Genomic DNA, 21,141 nt, shown 5'->3' on the forward strand with positions numbered 1-21,141 from the left:
GCACTGTATTACTAAAACCTATATATTTGAGCCTATGGAAAAGATGACCATGATCCATAGAATCAAATGCTTTGGATAAATCAATATAAAGTGCAACATGATTTTCTAACATCCAATGCAGTAATAATGTGATTGGTGACTGACATCGCAGCAGTTATAGACCTATGTCCTTGTCTAAAACCTGATTAAGTTTGACTTAAGATGTTATTAACCAACAAACAGTGCTTCAACTGTTCATTTGCCAGGGATTCAAACACTTAAAGCTGTAATAGACCATCTGAAAAAAGTCTGAAAAAATGTAAATATTTTAAGAGCAGTTTGAACAGTACATCCAGAGCCTTTTAATTCTTCATTTTGATTAAATGTCATTAATTTAAACTGTTCTGCTTCTGGACTCACTCCTGCTGCATGAAAAAAAAAAACTGAGCAGAGGAAACATGGAAAGAGAGAGAAAGAGAGAGACCGAGATGCTGAATGAACTCGGGCTTCGCTCCTCCCTGCAGGATACATTCGGTGAAACTGTGGAACTAATTCACAAGATTATTTGTTTCTGGTTCTTATTGTGAAAGCGAGCCACGCACCGCTTCCCTTCTGAAAGAACGATCAATAACCTGAAGTCTGGGGAGGAACAGGAAAGAGAGAAAACTTTTGTCGGAAAAATCAAAGTATTTGTTAAATAAATGGTGGATAGTTTCACCGGTGGGAGAAATGGCTAAAAGCAGATTTAATATTAAGAAACAGATCACGAGTAGCTTACGCTGAGTAACACTTATATATATAAAAAAAAATCAATGCTTGATTTTTGAAGACAATTATTGCACATTTATTATTGCCTTCTGCCTGAAATATGCATGTGATGCTGCACTGGAATTTGAACAAAACGAGGTATAAATGTTTTGATGCCTTAAAGGAGTCATAACCTGCAATTTTCACTTTTCCACGAGAATCAATGTATGTTATGATCGACTAACGATTATACACTGGCCGGGAAGCCGATGTTTAAAAGTGGAGCGTTTGTTTACCTCAGGGTAAATAAACCAGCGCGCGTGCATGCGCACTCAAATACGAGATTTTGATTTCAGCTCCCTCTTGACGTCATGAGGTAGTAGGATATACCCTTCCCCTCTCCCCCTCATATTCAGTTCAGTCGGGAAAGATGGAGAAACCGAGTGCACACCGGACTTGCTCTGTGGTTGATTGCCATAAAAAAACATGTAAATGTGTTTTATCTCCCAAAATCGGACGAAACTATCAGGGACCAGTGGGTGAAATTCATTTTTAATGACGCTGTCCCAGCAACACTTTCAACTGGCGTGCAGAGCCATATAGAGCGTCCACGACAGCCAAAACATCGCATTGATCTCGCGAGACAATAATGCCTTCAGAAATAAGGGTAAAAGTAGGTCTGTGTTTATTTTTTTTTCCACTTTTCTTTTTTAGAAGGGCCTGAAAGACTATAATACAGCAGTAGGTATCCAATGTAATACTAGGTTATGACTCCTTTAAATGCTGCCTGGCATCTAACTAACGTTGTCACAGATTTGACTTCAACTCTTACTGACATTCACTTGCATAGTTTGGAATAATTTTCATTTATATTTTTTAAAAGAAGCCTCTTATACTCCTGCATTTATTTGATAAAAAAATACAGTAAAAACAGTATATTGTGTGATTGCATTAATACTTATGATTTGTATTAATAAGTATGATTACATTAATAATACAATTATTACAAAAATAAAAAGGCAGCACAACTGTTTTCAACATTGATGATAATAATAAATGTTTCTTGAGCAGCAAATCATCATTAGAATGATTTCTGAAGGATCATGTGACACTGAAGACTGGAGTAATGATGCTGAAAAGTCAGCTTTAATTACAAGAATAAATTACATTTTAAAATACACTCACATAGAAAACAGCTATTTTAAACCGAAATAATATTTCACAATATTACAGTTTTTACTGTATTTTTGATCAAATAAATGCAGCTTTGGTGAGTATAAGCATCCAAAAACATCACAAAATGTTAATAATTCTGACCGGTAGTGTGAATGTCATAATAAGAGCGTGCGCGTAGTGACGTGTGTTCGGTCTGTGTCACCAAGACTAACCCGAGTGCCACACCGGGACCCGCTTTCTCCCAGCCCATCTGTGGGACCGGCTCCTGTTACTCATCTAACTGGAATTAGCGTGAGAATCAGTTAATTAAATTTGCCTGCAGCTGTCAGAGCGAGCTGGAGGACTAATGGAAGCCAGGTGGGCGACAGGAGTGCCAGAATGCTTTCGCTCGGAAAACAAGAAAGAAATGGTAATATTCGAGGCATATGGCTTTGTGAATGGAAGCGTCTAGCCGGGTTCGGGCCGACAGACGGGACGGTGCGCAGACAGGTAGAGGCTGCATGGGATGCTCACCTGCCCAGGTTAATGACTCCTCTGGGAATGCCGGTGGGTGTGTTGAAGGCGGGTAACAACTTCTCGCCCAGCTCCAACACCTTCTGCTTAAATATCTGAAAGATAAAACAACACCAAACTGTTAACTGCTGTTGCACTGTAGCAAACACATCTGTGCAAGTGTCTCTTCAGAATCACACATTCAAAGGACTCATTTTCTAAACGTTTGGCACATTTTCCACATGCTATCCAGGTTTTTCTTTAACAGTCAGACACTGCTAGTGACAGAAATGAATACTTTTATTAGTTTCAAGTGACAGTAAAGATATTTATGATGTTACAAAAGGTTTCTATTATAAAAAAAAATTCTATACATCAAAGTATCCTGAAAAGAAAAAAAGTATCACGGTTTCCACAAAAAGAAGTGTTTTCAACACCGATAATAATCAGAAATGTTTCTTGAGCAGCAAATCATCATGTGTGACCCTGTCCCACAAAACCAGTCACATGGGTCAATTTTTTTAAATTGAGATTTATATGTCACCTGAAAGCTGAATCAATACGATTTCCGTTGGTGTATGGTTTGTTAGGATAGGACAATATTTGGCTGAGATACAACTATTTGAACATCTGGAATCTGAGGGTGCAAAAAAATCTAAATATTGATAATATCGCCTTTAAAGTTGTCCATTTATGTTCGCGATTGTGCCGCATTCACTCACAAAAATACATGTTTTATATATTTACGGTAGGAAATTGACTAAATATCTTCATTGAACATGATCTTTACTTAATATCCTAATGATTTTTGGCATAAAATAAAAATCGATCATTTTGACCCATACAATGTATTGTTGGCTATTGCCACAAATATGTATTGTGATCCAGGGTCATCATATTAGAATGATTTCTGAAGGATCATGTGACACTGAAGACTGGAGTAATGATGCTGAAAATTCAGCTTTGATCACAGGAATAAATTATATATATATATATATATGACAAACATTCTAAACTGTAGTATGATATATAGTCATCACATGACTTCAACATACTGTATATTTAATGTATTTGATTTAATGATCAAACAAGAAAAAAAAAAGTTTTTTAGCTGTCTGGTATCTGGTTGTTCAAACTTTTCCTTTTAGCAGGTGCAGAAAACTCTTCACCAACAGTTTATGCTTCAAATGCAACTGCTGTATTTATCTTATTCACTCAGAATGGACATTCAAACTGCCTTGAACCCACACAATCAAGTTTTTCAGTGACAAGGTCATCTTTAAAAGTGAATTAAACTAGACAGGGTGCAGCAGAATGGAACCGTGCGCAGGCCTCGAGATGTGTTTTTAACGCTGATGCCGGCTGTTACACACGGCTGCAAATAACAGAGATATTTCTCTCTAAGCTCTTTTTAGTGGTGCTTGCCACTATTATTGCTGTGATTTAGGTTTAGGGATTTTACCAAACCTCTAAATCTAAGTATTAAACTCCAACGTGCAACTCGTCCCAAACCAGACTTCACCTGGTGGGCCATAAAACAGGTGGAAAAAATTCCCATAGATTTACACTGAAGGAAGCACCACACCAGAATATCACAGAGACTTAAAGGTGCAGGACTCTTTTTCATACGGTGAAACCACATAGCAAACCACTCAGAATACCTTAGCAACAGCACAGGAAAGCCATGGAAACCACAACAATGCCTTAGCAACATGGTGGCAACTTATCGTGGTAAAAAACAACATTGATCTTCAGTGCCAGAATAAATAATATTTACCCGAGTTGTGAACGTGAGCTTGCAGTCTGTATTGAATGTGATAAAATTATACTGTACTGCAAAATTACTGAACACATCTTTCTATTGAGTTGTTCTCAAACAAACAAACATACACTGCAATAATGTGAAGCGAACAAATGATTCTTACGAGCAAGTCCTTTGACTCAATCAATGAACTGCAAGTTACCATTATGTTCATATATTGAAATTAAGTGTTAATATCAATAGCCTACTGATTAATTGTCCATATGACAATGTGTTGTTAAAGATGCACATTTAGTGACATTCAACATATTTTATATGTATATATACATGGGATTTTTCCATCCCAATGCGTTACTTTTCCATGTATTTCCATGTTTTTCAATGTAAACAGACATGTATAACCGTTGCACTCGCGTCTTTAGCAGCGTCAAACGCGGCGCTCAACTTAGAAGTTCAACTTTTTTAAAAATGTGTATATACATATACTAGGGATGTCAATTTACATAAATTCCCATAATCGATTGTTGTTTAAATTAACAATCAATTGGTCGATTAATCACCTTAATGCAATATGCGTCAACTGGCATATAGCCAACAGCATGACAGGGTTTGCAAATGCTGCTCAAAACACATTGTTTCTCACCAAATGAATGAGAATGGTTTTTAATCTAAATAAAGGGCTAGTAGGATTGTAAAATGAGTCAATGTGATTGATCATTTATTAAATTACTTATTTAATCAAATATAACGACTAATACAACGTGTCACCAACAACGCTGCAACACGCAGAATGTGTAACTCCTGTTGTGGACGCGCTCTTCCTGGAACAACACGGCAACTAAACCCAATAAATTCCCAACGTTTTATTACAATATTATTCTCTTTACAATGTTATGTAATATGACCGTCCCAATCATAGTCATTATTAGTCGCTGTTTGAGTGGCATGTGCTGAAAATGATCACCGGCGCACTTTATGTAAGGGATAATGTAGAGCGAGGCGGTTGTTATAGCAAATACAACCCCGACAGGCTGATCAGGACCTCGACGCGAAGCGGAGAATCAGCCTGAAGGGGTTGTATTCGCTATAACAACCACCTCGCTCTACATTATCCCGCTTATTACATGGCTACCTACCAAATAAATCAATAATTTGACACAAAATATTGATTTAAAAAGGAGTTTATTGATTTTAAAACGATTGTATTGCTTCCGCTAAAGAAAATAGTCCGTTCCGTCTCTACAATTAGAATCCTGCGTCCATAGCAACGCTCTGTTTTTCATGGCAACGGTGTGTTATACTTAGCAGCGGTCTGTTATCAAGAAATAACACACGCATTCTACATTGGAATTCAACCAAGCCATGTAATAAACAGCGTTAATTCTTACCCAAATGCATCCTATATGAAATAAATCAGATAGGCCTACACAAACTAAACACAATATGACAACTTACATTTGCACAAATCAAAATTCTGCGAATGCACACGCAAACTTAAAGGTGCCCTAGAATTTGAAATTGAATTTATCTTGGCATAGTTAAATAAGAGTTCAGTACATGGACATGACATACAGTGAGTTCTCAAACACCATTGTTTTCTCCTTCTTATTTAAATCTCGTTTTTGAAAAACACCCCTGAAAAATAGGCGAATCTCCACATAACACCGACTGTGACGCAACAGTCGGGATCATTAATATGTACGCCTCTAAAAATTTGCATATGCCAGCCCATGTTCAAGGCCAGGCGGAACGGCGCAGCCGAATCATCGTCCGAATCATTTTTCTTCGAGATACATCATGGCTTGCAAACGAGCGAAGCATGGCAGTTGCTCAGTGTTTGGATGTGCAAATGAACACAAAGGTATTTTTTTAGTTCCTTCATCCGAGCCTCTGAAGAACCAGTGGGTTATGTGAATGTCTGATGTGTAATTGTTCAAGTTCAGACAGATAATCTTTCTCTCAAAGTCGTTCAATACTGTTTATGCATCAGTAAATCAAGCCAGTGACTAAACGATCAACTTCACGTCGTTTCTCTTAGTAGGATGAAAATAATCTTACTTAAACTGTGATTAATATATAGAAAGCGATCAAAGAACAATCCCTTTCCAGTCGCCCAAGCTGTCAATCACACAGTGCGAGTTTATCTGGACACTTGCCAAAACTCGTTATGAAATCAATGACGCTGTTACACTGCACAACAAAGCTCTTACTGTACGTACATCATGTTTGCTTTGGTGAAATCATTAGTGAGAGTGCAGAAACTGCGTTGCAATGATAAGATCTTCATTCACGTGATCAACAGGCTTACACTGAAGTCTCACAGCAGCCAATCACAGCAGTGGGCGTTTACACTGAAGTCTCACAGCAGCCAATCACAGCAGTGGGCATTTACACTGAAGTCTCACAGCAGACACGCCCCTTCAAACAGAGCGTTCAAATCAGAGGCTAAAATCAGGCTAGGAAAAATGCCTTTTATTTCTAAATTATAACAAATTTTGATCTAAAAAACATACTAACATTATAAGGGCACCCCAGGAAACATTCTAAAATAATAAAATAATCCACGCAAGGGATTATTAAAGTCACGAAGGTGTAACTCAAGCCTTATAACGTAAAATGGCCACAAACATAACTCTGGCAATACAACACACATACAAAAGTTATAATATGAATATGATATGAATATAAATCTGAGTTTGTGTATACCAATGGGAAGAGTGCACTGTACTTGTCACCAGTAGAAGGTCAAACTTGGCCGAAACCACTGTGCTCTGGAGAGTCATGCTGTGCCCTCTGCTATAACTAGGCCAGCACATCTCCAGGTTAATGCATCTGTGCAAGAGTGAAATGAGGGCTGAGATGAGAAGAACAAGCTGATTGGCCCCCTGCACTCCGTATCAGACAGATCACTAATGACCCATAGCTGGAGACTCATCCATCCCAGACAGAGGAACATCTGTGAGGCTTCACATGCCAGGACAGCACGGGCAATACAAACTAAAGACACAGTGCCGCAAATAATACAACTCTTTAACTCATGTCGTTCCAAACAGTATGCATTTCTTTCTTCCGGAGAAGTTTGGAATGATTCGAATTCATATTGAGATGTTTTAAGGCTCCAGAATGATGCTAAAGCATCATAAAAGTAATGCATATGATTTATGCAATACACATTGTGTTAAACGTGAAATTTTGAAGTAGAAAGATTGAAATGGTAAAAGCTACTTTTCAGTGTATTAAAAGCCTTCAGACAGAACTTGCTTCAAACTTAAAAAAATAAAAATCTTTATTTTTATATCTTAAATTTCAATCAAAATTCAAAATTACAACATGAGCTCAGAAGACTTGGAATATAACGCATTCATTATGGACTACTATTACGCTGCATTTTGATCATTTTTGGAGCTTGACAGTTGATAAGATATGGCATTGTATGCAATAACTGCATAATCAACAGAGAGAAATCTCACTCCGGCTGAACTATTCCTTTAACTGCATTGGTATCTGACATACAGGGATCCTGATTGTCGTGGGAAATTTGCCGTATTGATCCAGTATGGCAGCAGACGGCACGAACATTTCACTTTCAGCCCGAACACAATTCTCTCTGGCACACACACTGCGAAGATCGTCAAAGAAAATAGACTTGGGGAAAGTAACTCTAGCCTCGAGTTAATATTTAATTTTCATCAGGGCAAACACGCGCCTCAGGAGGAAGGTCATTGATGCGCATGTGCCCTTTGACCTCTGTGAGCATCATCAGCGTGTGCGGTAGTTGACTGCGCACCGGCAAAGGAGACATTTTCAATTTAATTACAGGACACTTACGCACAGCTCAGGAGCCACAAATGACTTTTTAAAGGCCATTTGCTGTCGAACCATCAAACTGGAGGCTGCACCTCAGAAAACAAACAGCGGTGGAAGATGAAGCCGTAAATGAGCTCGCACGAGGAGCGACGGATGCAACACACAAATGTATCAGTCGAATAAATGCACGGTGAGCGCAGAGGATCCTGGGACGTCATTTAGGTGCTACTGTTCATTTAATACTGAAGCAGACTCAGAAGATGTTAATGATGTGGATATAAGACAACGGAAAACACATTAAATAGAGTTGTTTGTGGAGCGCTGACATCGGTAATCAAAAACGATTGCTTTCTGACTTCATCTAGAGTTCATTTAAAAGCAATTCAGGTTGTCTATCCAGAAGAGAACTGAGGTCTTCTAAAGGTCTGGTGCTTCTTACAAACTTCCACTTATTGCAACAGAACCAGAAAAGGAAAGACCATAATTATTGTTAAGAATATATTAGAAATATTGCATATAAAAGAAACATTTATATGACATGACGGAATAATAATTGTAATAATTAAATTAAAATACTAATAATAGCCATTGTCATTATTAATAGTAATAATAGTTAAAATCAAGCATTTCATATTATAATATACTATTAATTAAAATGTTTCAAAATAATAATAGTATTTTAATAATTTAAATCTTATTGAATAAGAATAAAATAAAAAAATTAAATAAATAATACATCATTTTTTTAAATAATATAATTTTAATTTATTATCATTATTATTATTACTACATCTACTAATGGAACTTTAAAAGGTTCTCCTATGGCATGAATATATCAAACCCCTCATTTTAGTTTATTTTCAGTCATTGACAATGAAAATGCGGATGTTGTGCTGCTATGAAATACACACAGCACTTTTATGGAAGAAACTGTCATAAAACTGTCGTATAAGGCCTGGTTGAAGTCTGAGCAGTGAAATATTGCATCTTTTCCCATCATGCCCTTCTAGCCAAGATGCATCCAGAGCTTTTCACTTCCACCTTCTCTCACATCGGCGTCTGACGAATGCTTTCAAGATGGCAGCTCTTTTAACAAGACTGCAAAAAGGCTGGAGTCAGGCAGACTGTCAGCTTATATTTCTGAGATTTGCCAAACCACATGAAGCGTGTGCTGAGGTTCTCACCAGCCGACTGACGCTCGGACGAGCCCTGGACGTGAGGAGAGTCATTCTGCATCTCCAGTGCTTAGGAATTTTAATTGTCAATTTTCAGGGAATTTTATCATAAGCACATATTAATTTATGCTAAAGTCCATATACTAACTAAAATGCTAAAGCCCATGTCTATATTGGTCATATATGACATATATAGACATGGACTTTAGCATATCAGCTTATGCAAAAACTGCACAATAACTATGAAGGCATGCACAAACTGCTGTTTTCAATAATATTAAAAGGACTTTAGCAGCTCAACTAATTAAAAATAAATGCTTTATACACTACCGGTCAGAAGTTAGAAATAATTACTATTAATAATTATATTAATTGATTCATATCATATTATATTTAATATTAATAATTGAGCACCAATAAATACTGATAATAATTGAGCAGCAAATCAGCATGAATGATTTCTGAAGGATCACGTGACACTGAAGACTGGAGTAATGATGCTGAAAATTCAGGTTTGGTCACAAGAATAAATTACAATTTAAAATATATTCACTAAGAAACCAGATATTTTAAATTGTAATAATATTTCACAATATTACTGGTTTTTTTTTTACCTGTATTTTTGAACAAATTAATGTAGCCTTGGTGAGCATTAAGAGTGTTTAAAAACTATTAAAACAATGTATAAATGCATACATATATTGTACAGTATTCATATATTTGCAATGAACAAATCAAACAAAAGTCATTGAAATAGCTCAACACAACAAATGATTCAAGTGTTTTTCCCAAATCCCCAATATGGATCAGCGGTATGTCTGGAGAAAGAAGAATGAAGCATTAGCTGTAAAGAACACTGTCTACAGTTAAGCATGTGATGCTCTGCGGCTGCTTTGCATCCTCTGGCACTGGAAACCTTGCAGCGTTTGAAAGGCAAGATGGAGTCATTGAACTATCAGGAAATCCTAGGAGAAAACGTCATGCCGTCAGTGAGGAAGCTGAAGCTTGGGAGTCATTGGATCTTCCAACAGGATAATGATCCCAAGCATACCTCAGAATCCACCAAGGTTTGGTTTCAGAAGAAGTCCTGGAAGATTCTACAGTGGCCATCACAGTCACCTGACTTGAACCCCATAGAAAACCTCTAGTGGGATTTAAAGGCGGCGGTTGCAGCAAGCAAGCCCAAGAATATCACTGAACTGGAGGCCATTGCTCATGAGGAACGGGCTCAGATTCCTCAGAAACGCTGCCAGAAGCTGATGTCTGGTTATACATCTCGTTTGCAGCAGGTCACAACAGCAAAAGGGTGTTCTACTAAATACTAAAGATGCTTCCAATGAATGGGGTTGAATAATTTTGAGTCTTAAATAAACTTAAGTCATTAAAAGTTACATTTTCAGTTGAATTTGGGGAAACATTTGTTGTGTTGAGCTATTTCAATTACTTTTGTTTGATTTGATCATTGCAAACAACTGAAAGTCTGTAAATATTGCCAATAAACCTGATTTGCAATGGGGGTTGAATAATTTCGATTGCAACTGTGTGTGTATATATATATATATATATATATATATATATATATATATATATATATATATATATATATATATATATATATATTTATATATTTATATATATATATATATACACCTCCTATTTTTTGTTTTTGTTTTTTGTTACTAGAAGAAAAAAACTGCAATTTGCCAACAACAGGGTAAGAAAAACAAACTTAATTCAAAATTCATTCTCTGAAAACAACTCCTAATATCTTAAGCAATTTTTCTTCTCCTGTAAACTGATCATGTTTTTAAAGATGTTTAGATATGTTTCTGGAAAACTTGACAAAAATACAAATTAATAGGTATATATATATATATATATATATATATATATATATATATATATATATATATATATATATATATATATATATATATATATATATATATATATATATATATATATTTTTTTTTTAGCATGAATAGTCTCTGCGTGCCGGCTGAAGCTCTTGTGTCTCCTCCGGCGGCTCTAATTGGAGCTCTGCTTCAGTGGAGATGGTCTCAGACGCTGCTTTTGGAAAAAGGGCACCACAAATCCACCCAAGCTGAATGCCAAAGAGGTGATGGCTTTGCTTTTCCATGGAGAGACTAAAGGCTGAAGGAAATGCCAGCGCTCAGCTTTGTTGTGGCCGCTGACAGTTGCGGTGGCAGTGGTGCTGATGTGTGATTATGGTTTCTGTATATCAGCAGCGCTGGTAAAGAGCCGTTCTGATGACTACAGCACAAACGCCTCAGACGTGCGCTAACCATCAGCTGAGGCAAAATATCTGTGGTTTACTAAACAAAGACATGTGGGGAAAAAGAGAAACGAGAAAAGTAACTGGAAAAAATAAGACAGTAAGTATTTATATTTATATTTATATTTATATATATATATATATATATATATATATATATATATATATATATATATATATATATATGAAGAGTTCAGATGCAAAAGCCTCTAAGTGCCATCTGAAATTTTCTTCTAGAATGATAATTTTTATAAAGCTTGTATATTTAAGTTCAGTAATTTCACTTAAATGACAATTCATAGGTAATTTGCATTGCCATTTACTGTAAGTTAAATTTCTGAACTTAAATATACAAGCTTTATAAAAATTATCATTCTAGAAGAAAATTTCAGATGGCACTTAGAGGCTTTTGCATCTGAACTCTTCATATATATATATATATATATATATATATATATATATACATATACATATACATATACATATACACACATATACATACATATACACACACACACACACACACACACATATACATACATATACATATATATACACACACACACACACACACACACACACACACACACACACACACACGTATAGATAAAGGCACACACACACACACACACACACACACACACACACACACACACACATATAATATAAACACAAACTTTTATGTTAGATGCGATTAATCGATTGACAGCACTAATTTTTATACAATTGAAAATGATACCCAACCCTAAACATAAAAAAACAATTATTTATGCTATATCTGCATACAAATATCTGCCAGTGATATTTGCCAAGACAAAATACACTTTTATCCCAGATGCATTTTCCGAAGTCAACAAGTCATAATATGTTCTGCACTTCTGCTTATCAGGTGAGTCTTAAAGAATATTATATTTAGAACAATATTTGTGCAGTAGTTGCAATATTTGTCATTGCACAGCCCTAGATCCAGGTAAACATTTTACAAGCTCCATCTGATTTCCTCATCTATACATAGGTTTATTATTGCAGATGGGTGCGCTGTAAAGATCCTCTCAGTAATAAAGGGTGAACACTGTGTCTCATAAAGCAGATATAGCACAGGTGACACAGCTTTGATGTAGCGGCACGCTTGATTCACGTCTCCGCAGAACAAAGCCACCGCACCACATGGATCTATCTGCCGCCTGTTTACCAGCTTGTAAATCTCAAGTCTTTGTTCTCGGTGACGTTCGGGTTGAACAAGTGGTGCTGCATTATTCATTACGTTATGCTACAGCTGAAACTTTACTTCAGAGCTCAAGAAAAGAATCATAAATTAGCCAAAAAACAAAACCAAAAAAAAAAACCCTTTTCCCCCCAACCAGCCGCATACGTGGCATCAGAAGTCAGATTTAGACGGATTCTCCGTTTATTAACTCGGCATAATGTGCAAGTCGCTGCTATTTATGCCTCTTTTCCTGTGATCGTATTACAGAGGATCTCTCGTCGTATTATGCAGAGAAAAAGCATCAGCGGGACCATAACATTTCCTTCCCACCTAATTAGCACTGTGGAGGATGAGTGTGTGTCTATGAGGACGAGCCAGGCTAAATGATGCTCCTCTGGATGCTTTAGATGAGAGAGGACACAGAGAAAACATACAGCATAGCAGAAGACAGGCTGGATCTCACAAACACGTCCAGATCATATTTCACCACAAAATCAAAAGAAAAAACAAACATAAAAAAATTACATTTATTTTACAGAAAATGGAGCCTATTTTAGCCTGATTCTCTCTAGGTAGTCTGGTTAAATATGTAAAATTATAGATGTTATAATGTTAACAGTTCATGTTTATTCAGTCGAGTGTTTGAAATAACTTTGTAAAACGAGATATGTATGTATATATGTACACTCACCTAAAGGATTATTAGGAACACCATACTAATACTGTGTTTGACCCCCTTTCGCCTTCAGAACTGCCTTAATTCCACGTGGCATTGATTCAACAAGGTGCTGAAAGCATTCTTTAGAAATGTTGGCCCATATTGATAGGATAGCATCTTGCAGTTGATGGAGATTTGTGGGATGCACATCCAGGGCACGAAGCTCCCATTCCACCACATCCCAAAGATGCTCTATTGGGTTGAGATCTGGTGACTGTGGGGGCCATTTTAGTACAGTGAACTCATTGTCATGTTCAAGAAACCAATTTGAAATGATTCGAGCTTTGTGACATGGTGCATTATCCTGCTGGAAGTAGCCATCAGAGGATGGGTACATGGTGGTCATAAAGGGATGGACATGGTCAGAAACAATGCTCAGGTAGGCCGTGGCATTTAAACAATACCCAATTGGCACTAAGGGGCCTAAAGTGTGCCAAGAAAACATCCCCCACACCATTACACCACCACCACCAGCCTGCACAGTGGTAACAAGGCATGATGGATCCATGTTCTCATTCTGTTTCACCAAATTCTGACTCTACCATCTGAATGTCTCAACAGAAATCGAGACTCATCAGACCAGGCAACATTTTTCCAGTCTTCAACTGTCCAATTTTGGTGAGCTCGTGCAAATTGTAGCCTCTTTTTCCTATTTGTAGTGGAGATGAGTGGTACCCGGTGGGGTCTTCTGCTGTTGTAGCCCATCCGCCTCAAGGTTGTGCGTGTTGTGGCTTCACAAATGCTTTGCTGCATACCTCGGTTGTAACGAGTGGTTATTTCAGTCAAAGTTGCTCTTCTATCAGCTTGAATCAGTCGGCCCATTCTCCTCTGACCTCTAGCATCAACAAGGCATTTTCGCCCACAGGACTGCCGCATACTGGATGTTTTTCCCTTTTCACACCATTCTTTGTAAACCCTAGAAATGGTTGTGCGTGAAAATCCCAGTAACAGAGCAGATTGTGAAATACTCAGACCGGCCCGTCTGGCACCAACAACCATGCCACGCTCAAAATTGCTTAAATCACCTTTCTTTCCCATTCTGACATTCAGTTTGGAGTTCAGGAGATTGTCTTGACCAGGACCACGCCCCTAAATGCATTGAAGCAACTGCCATGTGATTGGTTGATTAGATAATTGCATTAATGAGAAATTGAACAGGTGTTCCTAATAATCCTTTAGGTGAGTGTATATGTATGTATGAAATAACATTTTGTGACCTGATGTAGAATAAGGCAGAATTGATATAGTTTTAGTATAATATAGGGTGATAAGCATTGCATTATACTGCAAATATACTTTATTCTTATGTAAAAACAGGAGAAATTATATAATAATAATAATATAATTAAATAATATAAAAATAATAAAAGGAAAAAAATAATAATATTACAATTTAAAGTAAAGTGTAGAGAATTTTTTCTCTCTCTCAGTGGATGCATAAGATTTCCTGACAAAAAGAGATTACCGCCACAGGTTTTTATCATAATAATTGAATTTTTTATTATAGAACTTTAGACCTTTCTAATGATTTATAGGAACATAGGGCAGTATTTTCAAGAGCTCAACCTAACTGGATGGATGTTGTTTGGATTGTAAAACGTGATTATTGGGTTATATAAACAAAACTGAGGTGTTATGTTCCTGTCTGAAAACATTTCTGGTTAAGGTTTGTATTTGTCATTATGTCAGTCACGTGTGTGTGTGTGTGTGTGTGTGTGTGTGTGTGTGTGTTAGGGGTGGGAATCACCAGAGGCCCCACAATATGATATTATTGCGATTCTGAATGTATTGCAGTGTGCTGAGTATTGCAATAACATATACTGTGATTTATTACCTTTTTCCAACTGCAAATAGGTTGTAAGATTGTTCTTTGTAAAACATCTTAAAACAATGTATCATAAAAAAAAAATTGTTTATTTGCCAAATAATTTCTATTAAACAAGGAAGGAATGAAGGACATATGTGGATGTATAGAGATGAAAAATCAAAACAGACTAAGATCTTGATCTTATTAGATAAAAACATATGGAAAAAAAGGTAAGCACACCATCTGTGTTTTCATTTCAAGAATTCAAAAGAGGGTGTTTTTGTGTGTGACCCTTTGCATTCTTGTATGAAAACTGTCAAACTATGTTTTGGAGTGTCTGTAATCTACTTTCCAAGAGTTTCCTGCCAAAACAGAGGACAGTGTGTTTAGCTAAAGCGCTGCTGTGCTCCTCCGATAAACAAGCGTTTCCGCGCCGCCGTCCTCACGTTTCTGCCGCTCGGATGGAAAAGAAAACCCTCCCAACTCAATTATGTGACTCTCAGGAAGATTTTCACTATCGGAGATGAATGGATGACACAGTTTGATGCTATTTCACAAATCCCATTTTATGTCCTTCTAAAGAAAAGAAAAACCCTCCAAAAATGGGAGTATTGCACAACATTCAGTGAAAATGTCAATCCCATGTGCTGCGTGGGTGAAAGACTGCGAGTTGGACAGAGATATGAACACATGGCTAGAAGCTTGTCGGCTCCCTTTAGAGACATGATAACAATCGTCAACTAAGGTGGGCGGTAAGACCAAAATCACAGTATGAGTAATTTTAAACCACGATATATATGGACATTTAATGGAATTATTCCAAGCGTCGCCCCTGCCGTGTAAAATCAAATAAAAGAGTTCTACCACTGTTAGCCGTTCAAATACATATCTACCGCAGGTTGGCAAAGCAAGTTTATTTATGTAGCAGATTTCACACACAGTGATCATTCAGAGTGCTTTTTATAAAGAATAAGATTTAAAATAATTAAAGAATAAGGGATAAAAAATAAACAAAGAAAAAGGCTTCTTACAAAGTGCCTCTATTTTGCTATTTTAAAGGTTCTTCATTTTGTTTTGGAGTCTCCAACAATAGACTTGCATGCATCCAAGGTAAAAAAAACATTAGAATTTTCTCATAACATGCATTGCACATTAACTTATGTCTCAAAAGCCCCTTTCACACAGCGCGATGATCCCGGCAAATTGCCAGAACGTCTTCTGTGTGAACACAAACACGACCCGGGTCTGATGCCAGCATCGTTCAGTCCCGGAACGCGCGCTGTATGAACAAAAGCCGTAATGATGCCGTGTCGTAGTGATGACGCTGAAGCCGGGATCGTTCGCCAGCTGTGAAACGGTACGTAATGCACTAGTTTATGATCGAATCAGAGAAAACAAATGCACAAGCGTGGTTTCTCGAGAGACAGAAGTCACATCGATGTCACATGTCTTTACGGGATTTTTACGGGTTGTGTGTGAACGCACTCTCTGATTCCGGAAAATCACTGGCAGTGTGAATGAACCAAAATCAAACGAACCCGGGTCAAATCCCGGGCCACTTTATCCGTGTATTTTCCGGAATCTCTGTGTGAAAGGGGCTAAAGAGTCGGTAGACGGTTAATTCGAAGATTCAGCCTCTCTAAACTCCTCCTTTCCGTGAGCCTGCTCTGCTCTGATTGGTCAGACAGAACAGTGTGTTGTGATTGGTCTACAGCTTACAGCATGTTAGAAACTAAACGGCCATCATCTTCACGGTGATACGAATGATGGCGTCACTCATTTTTTTGCGCGTATCAATTCTAGCGCTAGTCTTCTATTTATATACTTCACATACTTTTGAAGTGCAGCAAAGTGGATTCGCAGCTTTGAAAACAGCGTCTCCTAAACATGTCGAAAACACGAACCAAACTCTTCCAGTCTCAGCTACAACTACAGTGTTTGTGGGCGGGGCAAAGTAGACCTCGTTCACGGGCAGCCAATGAACAGCACAGGCTGGAATTATGCAAATTAGTTACATTGTTGTTATGTCAGGAAAAGAGACTGGAATTATTGACAACTCGTTTCTGCAGTTCAGAATTGATTCTTTCTTTTAGGAGTCAATAACATTTATTTGTCATGCATTTGATCTTTAAAACTTTGCCTTTTACATTCACAAACAGCTTTATTACACACTGCATGAAAGGTCATATCCGGAAAAGCATACAGTAATAGGGACACTTACATTTATAATGTTTCTTAATAACAAATACTACTATTCATTGTTAGTTCATGTTAGCTCAGGTCCATTAAACATTAAAAGATACAACTTTTGATTTTAATAATGTATTAGTAAATGTTGCTTTGTGAAAAAGTATTTTTCATTGTTAGCTAATGTTAACTTATGCAATTAAGTAATGTTAACAAATATAACCTTATTGTAAAGAGTTACCAAAAAGCACACAAAAATAATCCTGTGCATTGCAATCAGCAAAATGCTCCATAGTGAACAGGGAATTATTGCATGTGCATTTCTACTGTGTATGAACAATACAGCAGAATCTCGCTCCACCCCTTGACACATTTCTTCCGTCACCCCTTCACACTCTCTGCGACTCGTGTGGAAACGCACAGATGGACACGGGGCGAAACCGTCTGGGGTGACAAACTGTGAACACGTGTACCCATGTGCCATAGTAACGTGGGTTCAAATCCGTAGGCGAACAACTCTCACCAGCAGAAATGACAGTCATCCAGCGCAAGGTCAAGAGGAGGTCAAACTCAATCTATCGCCAAACTGATTTGTACAATACAAGCAAAAACTTGCAACTTCCAGCTTATCCGACTGTGAGATCCGCCGTCTGTGGAGTTCTCTCTCGCCTGGCCATTTTAAACGTGACATTTTCAGCGTGGTTCCTCTCCGGGTCAAATCTCATAACAATCTTGGAGCGTGATGCTCAGTCAGTCGCTCTGCAGTGTGTTGTCTTCCCTGCGAAGAGAAGCACGACCTCTTCTCCGAGCTCGCCAGGCCCGGCAGGGCTTATTTGCACCTTCATACTCTCTCACAGTTAGAAAAAGCCCAGGGCTCTTGGCAGTAATATGGTCTTTTTATACTTCACAGCACAAACCAGCGTCTGCGGAGAAGTCGGCGCTAATGATTCACGACTCTAATCCATATGACAGAATCAATTCAAAAGAGCAGGATATGGACGTGCTCAGAGAAGACGGCACAGAAATTGAACGGCGCTGTAGAACAGAGAGCGGCGGTGGAGAGCCGGAGTGGGATGAAAACTCATGGGGATAATGTGATCGGGAAAAGACACAGACTGGGAACCAGACATCTGGACATCGCTGGGCCACAGCGTTCAGCTATAGGAACACAAGGACTTTGGGAAGTACAAAGCTGAAATTAAAGGGTTAGTTCACCCAAAAATGAACATTCTGTCAGTAATTACTCACCCTCATGTTGTTCCAACCCCGTAAGACTTTCGTTCATCTTCGGAACACAAATTAAGATATTTTTGATTAAATCTGAGAGCTGTCTCACTCGTTTATAGGCTTCTAGGTAATCGATATCTGCCGGCCCAGAAAAGTTATTAAAGACATCGTTAAAATAGTCCAAGTGTCTCAACCTTCAGTTTATCAAGCGACGAGAATACTTTTTGTGCGCAAAAAACACACAAAAATATCGACTTTATTCAACTCTTCATTTTCTTCTGCGTGGGCCTCTGAGTGAGTTCACGGAGTGTAACAGCGCAGCGCTTCTGGGCTGTACGTCAGAACGTAGGCTCACTATTGGCCGACGCTGGTCATGTGTGTGATGCTGGCCAATAGTGAGCCTACGTTCTCTAATTTGGGACTTGTTTCCATTTTTTCTGGTTTTAAGCATAATTCTAACAACATTTTCTGAGGTTATTGATGAATTATTAATCATTGTAAAACATACACTTAATTCAGGATTATATTCTCTAAAAACTATTTTACAACATTATTACACAGTCTTGATTACATTTATATTTATTCATTTAGCGGACACTTTATCCAAAGCGACAAATGAGGAACTTCACAAGAAATTCGTCCTAAGGGCTAGCGATATACATAATACAATGCCATTAATATATATATATATATATATATATATATATATATATATATATATATATCCAGAAAGAACAAGGACACTTGCTATAACTTCTATTTAAAATAATAATAATAATAATAATAATAAAAATAAAAAAAAATATATATATTATTATTTTTTTTCATTATTATTATTATTATTATATATATATTTTTTTAAATAGAAGTTATAGCAAGTGTCCTTGTTCTTTCTGGATAACAAAACAAAATCGAAATTAAGTACATAATGTTTTTTCAGCACTGTCCTCAACCCAGGCGAGAACACATTGGGAGTTCAGGAGAGCGGCGAGGGGTTGGTGACTTATTCATCGTTCTCCTGACTTCTCAAACAAAGCCCTCTCCGCACTATAGCTGGCAGGAGATGCTGAATAATGCTTCTGATCGTCTCTCCCGGAGAGATGCTGCTCTCCAAGCCACAGTCTAACTTCACTCTGATTGGACGCAGTATTTTGATGCTGAACATACTGTGATTTCTGCGTCAATCACCGGCAGCCCTTTCGTACTTCTTATTCCCTGCATTCACTAACACAACCACTCATCAACACACTGATGGACACCGATCGATGGCTCACCTGGCTATTTTGCTGCATCTTAAGTTGTGTTTACAACTGGGCGGAAACATCGGCTGAGGCGATTGACCCGAGTGAACGAGCTGCTACACAGCAGGAGAACATCGATGTGGCAGCTGTCCGTCGCACTGGATTGCATCGGCGCCGACAGCTTCGGCTCCCACGGTGCGCTTTTCCAGCGGAGGTGTTGACAAACGTAGCCGGAGCGCCGGAAGAATGGGCTCCGTTTGTGCCGTTTGCACATCATTAATTAGCCCGCAGAGAGACTCAGTGCAGATCATTCCACATTCCCCGACAAAAATAACAAGAGCGCAATTCAATAGAGTTTGTTCGGAAGGGCAATTAAACAGCAAAGGCTCCATCGATCACACTGTACGCTCGAGCAGATGTCACCTGACAGTTAAGGTGATCAGGCTCGCTTCGGATCAAGTGGAACAAGCGTGGGATTGAATTCATTGTAGAGATGCACGATATTAGGGGGAAAAAAGGCATGGCAAAATGCAGGACGTTTCAAAAGATGACTTGAAAAGTTTCTAGAGTGATTTTGTTGGGGGAGTGCAACTATAGAAGGTTGTTCACAGCAAAAGAGGTAACAGTGACTTTTAATGCTTAATTCCGTGGCGGAAACAAGCATATGAGTCTTAAAAAAAAAAAAAAAAAAAGAGCAGAAAAATTACTTTTTACTCTGCAGAAGTTGCAAAGTCCTTTTAGGGCTGAACAATTTGAGAAAAACTTGAAAAATGTGGGTGTTCATACTTGGGTTTACTTTTAACAAGCACCAACTCAATCCATGAATGGAACAGAGTTCAAATTCCATTTGCATTTTCTCATGCCACATTCACACCGCTTTTGACCAATTCAGTATTACAATAAAATATAAGGTAACACTTTATTTTACAGTGTCCTTGTTGCATATGTTACATGTACTTACCATAGTAATAAGAGTAAATTATGCATAATTACATGCAATTAACCCTCAACCAAAACCTAATCCTACCCTAACCCTATAGAAAGTACATGTTGTTAATTATTATTACTCAGTACTTAAATATATAATTACACTGTAACAATGACACCTTAAAATAAAGTGTAACCAATAATAATTATGATATATGAAAGAAAAAAATATATTGTTATTATACATGCAAAATTGCATTACTGTATACTATATAATATTTACATCTCAATTTCTCCATTTTCAAACAGAATACAATAAACCTTTTATTTTGTTAGGTTGCCGGCAATTAAATGCATGCACTGCGGCATCAGAGTGAAGGCAATGTGTATTAA

The 21,141-nt window shown here is 37.6% G+C and overlaps 1 protein-coding gene across 2 annotated transcripts in view; it reads right to left on the minus strand.

Annotated features, from left to right (window-relative positions):
- Positions 1–21,141, minus strand: part of LOC311276138 (mannosyl-oligosaccharide 1,2-alpha-mannosidase IA) — a 209,589-nt gene that overhangs the window by 17,392 nt on the left and 171,056 nt on the right. For both annotated transcript variants that reach the window (XM_084385674.1, XM_084385673.1), the window contains exon 5: positions 2,416–2,510. In XM_084385674.1, coding sequence (XP_084241800.1) covers positions 2,416–2,510 — 95 coding nt within the window. The remainder of the gene's footprint in view (positions 1–2,415; positions 2,511–21,141) is intronic.

This window comes from Rutilus rutilus, assembly GCF_951802725.1.
Source record: "Rutilus rutilus genome assembly, chromosome: 17".
Classification (NCBI taxonomy): Eukaryota; Metazoa; Chordata; class Actinopteri; order Cypriniformes; family Leuciscidae; genus Rutilus; species Rutilus rutilus.